Raw genomic sequence first — 3,367 nt, 5'->3', positions numbered from 1 at the left:
CCCTCTCTCCCTCCCTCCCTCTCTCCCTCCATCCCTCCCTCCCTTCCTTCCTCCATCCCTCCCTCCTTCCCTTTCCTTTTTCCTTATTAGAACAAAAGAAACTGGCAGGTACAATCTTGCATGTAGGACATTTGCAATACTATGCCTTGTGTACTATAACTGCATGTTTAGCTTATTGTTGTCACTGCTTAAGAAGGCAAAGGTAGATAAATGTTTCATCATGTAAAGATATATTCCTTAAAATCCAGTAGTTTCCTTGGGAGATCAGCCAGTAGGGGGTGGGAAAGAGATGAGGAAGGACAGGCAGCCAAAAAAGGGTGTGTGGGCAGCTGGAACTGAATCCTGCCCGCAGTGCTGGGAGCCAGAGAGAACATGGGTCTCAGAGTTGCCCCGCCCAGGAACAGGGCAGCTGGAGAGTTTGTAAATAAACTCCCAGGAGTCAGGAGGGCAGTTGCAGGCAGCAGGGACAACAATCCCCGGCCTCTCTTACTTATATAGCCCTGAAGCTGAGAGGCCACAGGGACCAGAGTGTGCCCTCTGGCCCAGAGGGCATGGAGCAGGCGATGAGGAGTCTGTGGTCAGTGTGCTGCAGTGGTGTGGTCCGGGGTACACCTGGGTTCACTACAAAGCACCCAAAGCAGAGCAGTAAAATGAGGCACAAATGATCAAGAGATTTAAAAATATAATCCCCATATTGAGAGAAGGAAGTACTTAATATATATGTAAGAGAAACAATTAGGTTTTAATAATTAGATTAATTTAGGAAATGTTCCCCTACTTTCCCATTATAATTCTCTGATTTTAAATCTCATGTTAGATAGTTGCCATGCTTGTTCTTACTCGGTTCTTCCTTCTTTTATAAATTCCTTTTCCCTCTCCCCTCAACGTCCTCCTCACATTGATGGAGTTAAGTATTGGTTCTCTCCCTGCCCGGAGTCTTGCTTGGCTCCATAAAATTCTCACTCAGGGAATTTCTCCCAGCTGTGCCCTAAAGGTGCTCCCGGCATCTCCTGGGACCAGAGTACTGACTCCAGGTTTGATATCCAGCCCCACTTTCTGCCTGGGCTCCTGAACTTAACTGTCCCTGGCCTCCTGAAACTATGTTTGCCAGGTACCCAGCTTTGATAAGCCAGCCCAAGCCTACCCCTTCCTGATCGCCCTGTGCACTTCCTGCGGGTGGGGTGGCCAGGGCAGACACCACCCCAGCTTCTCTGTACAGACCGTTGTCCTTCCACATCCCTTCCAGTCAACTGGAGGGAGCTCTCTCTAAGTGGACAAGTTACCAGGATGACGTCCGGCAGTTTTCTGGTTGGATGGACAGTGTGGAAGCCAGCTTGAACGAATTGGAAAGGCCGTGTGCAGAACTGCGGGAGAAGACAGCTGCTCTCGGGAAAGCCAAGGTGGGCATGGGATTTATCATTCCAGGTGTTCTCTGCGGGGCTTCCTCAGAATGCCTCTGTCATGCAAACATGTGATCGGGCTTTACACAGAAGGAAATTATTTGGGGCTTGTGCCATCATTTCACATGGCTTCTGAAGCTAGACTTTTGTTTGTGGGTGAAAAGTTTCTCTTCCAGGAAAATCTCGATGACCCGTGTTTTATGATACAGATTATTTAAACTTTGGCAACTTGTAATATCTTTAGCTGACTCATTATTAGGAAACAAAATGCTTTCTTCTTACCACTTTTGTAGTTCTATTTTTGTGTACTTTTCATAATGTTCATATTAGTACAGTACTACAGGTAAAAATTTTTAAATAGATAGGTACATAGATAAATATTGGGTATGTTCCTAAATCTTTTTTCTAGATAGTAGTATTCCAACAATCACACACGCACGCGCACACACACACACACACACACACACACACACACACTCAAATATAGAGATGGATAGATCCATCTATCTGTCTATCTATCTATCTATCTATCTATCTATCTATCTATCTACAAATAGATAATCTGACATCACTTGTCAACTATACAGTTAGATATCTTAATATTACCCAACTGGCATAGTTCAATGGTTGAGCATCGACCTTTGAACCTAAAGGTCACAGTTTGATTTCCAGTTAGGATACATGCCCAGGTTCCGAGCTCGATCTCCAGCAGAGGGCATGCAAGAGGCAGCCATTCAGTGATTCTCATCATTGATAATTCCATCTCTCTCTTCCTCATCCTTCCTCTCTAATATCAATAAAAATATATATTTTAAAGTATATTAATATCAGTATCACTGATATGATGGTATATGTGGTAACTCCTTTATTATGTTTTAAATATTCTCTAGTTATTAAATGAAGAAGTGCTGAGTCACAGCAGCTTGCTGGAAACCATTGAAGTCAAAGGAGCTGGCATGACGGAGCACTATGTCACCCAGTTAGAGCTCCAGGATCTGCAGGAACGATACAGAGCCATCCAGGAGAGAGCCAAGGTACGGGTAACCTGTTCCGTGTAGACTTACTCACTGGAGTAGGACTGTTTTGGAGCTGTGCTTACTTACAAACTCATTTACTTTTGAAAATGATGGATTTGTGGAAGCAGATAGAAGAAAATTATATAGCAGATAGCAAAATAAACTTTAATACTTTAAATAAACCACTGGAAAAACAAAAAAGAAACTATCAAAGTTACTGAAAGAAAATATTTCTCAAATAAGAATTCCTAGATATTTACCAATTTAAGAAAAATTTCGGCCTGGCCAGCATGGCTCAGTGATTGAGTGTTGACTTATGAACCAGGAGGTCCCAGTTCGATTCCCAGTCAGGGCACATGCCTGAGTTTCAGGCTTGATCCCTAGTAGGGAGCATGCAGGAGGCAGCCTATCAGTGATTTTTCTGTCATCACTGATGTTTCTATTTCTCTCCCTCTCCCTTACTCTCTGAAATCAATAAAAATATATTTTTTTAGAAAAGAAAAGTTTTGAACAGCATTATAATAAAGATTTATAAATGCCTTAGTGTGGCTGGTACTGAGAGTTTTCTAAAGCAGGGAATCTGCATCAATAATATTCTTCATTTAGGCCTCACACATAAAATAAAAGTAACTTTTCAAAGCACATCCTACTTTATTAGATAAAGTATATGGAAAAATCAATCCACAGTGAGTTCAAATTCTTACTTAAATAAGAATTTCAGTTTTCTTCATAAGCAAAAGTGTATTATTTTTTAATATTTTTATTGATTTCAGAGAGGAAGCGAGAGAGATCGAAACATCAATGATAAGATTCACTGATCGGCTGCCTCCTGCATGCCCCCCACTCAGGATTGAACCTGCCACCCGGGCATGTGCCCTTGACTGGAATCGAACTCAGGACCCTTCAGTCCACAGGCTGACGCTCTATCCACTGAGCCAAACCAGCTAGGGT

General features: G+C 42.6%; 1 protein-coding gene across 1 annotated transcript in view; it reads left to right on the top strand.

Annotated features, from left to right (window-relative positions):
* Window positions 1-3,367, top strand: part of SYNE1 (spectrin repeat containing, nuclear envelope 1) — a 407,398-nt gene that overhangs the window by 215,874 nt on the left and 188,157 nt on the right. The window contains exons 63-64 of the mRNA XM_014532125.1: window positions 1,247-1,400; window positions 2,291-2,440. Coding sequence (XP_014387611.1) covers window positions 1,247-1,400; window positions 2,291-2,440 — 304 coding nt within the window. The remainder of the gene's footprint in view (window positions 1-1,246; window positions 1,401-2,290; window positions 2,441-3,367) is intronic.

Source organism: Myotis brandtii, unplaced genomic scaffold (genome assembly GCF_000412655.1).
Source record: "Myotis brandtii unplaced genomic scaffold, ASM41265v1 scaffold847, whole genome shotgun sequence".
NCBI classification, from domain to species: domain Eukaryota; kingdom Metazoa; phylum Chordata; class Mammalia; order Chiroptera; family Vespertilionidae; genus Myotis; species Myotis brandtii.
The sequence above is the reverse complement of the archived record's forward strand: the minus strand, read 5'-3'. Positions and strand labels throughout refer to the sequence as shown.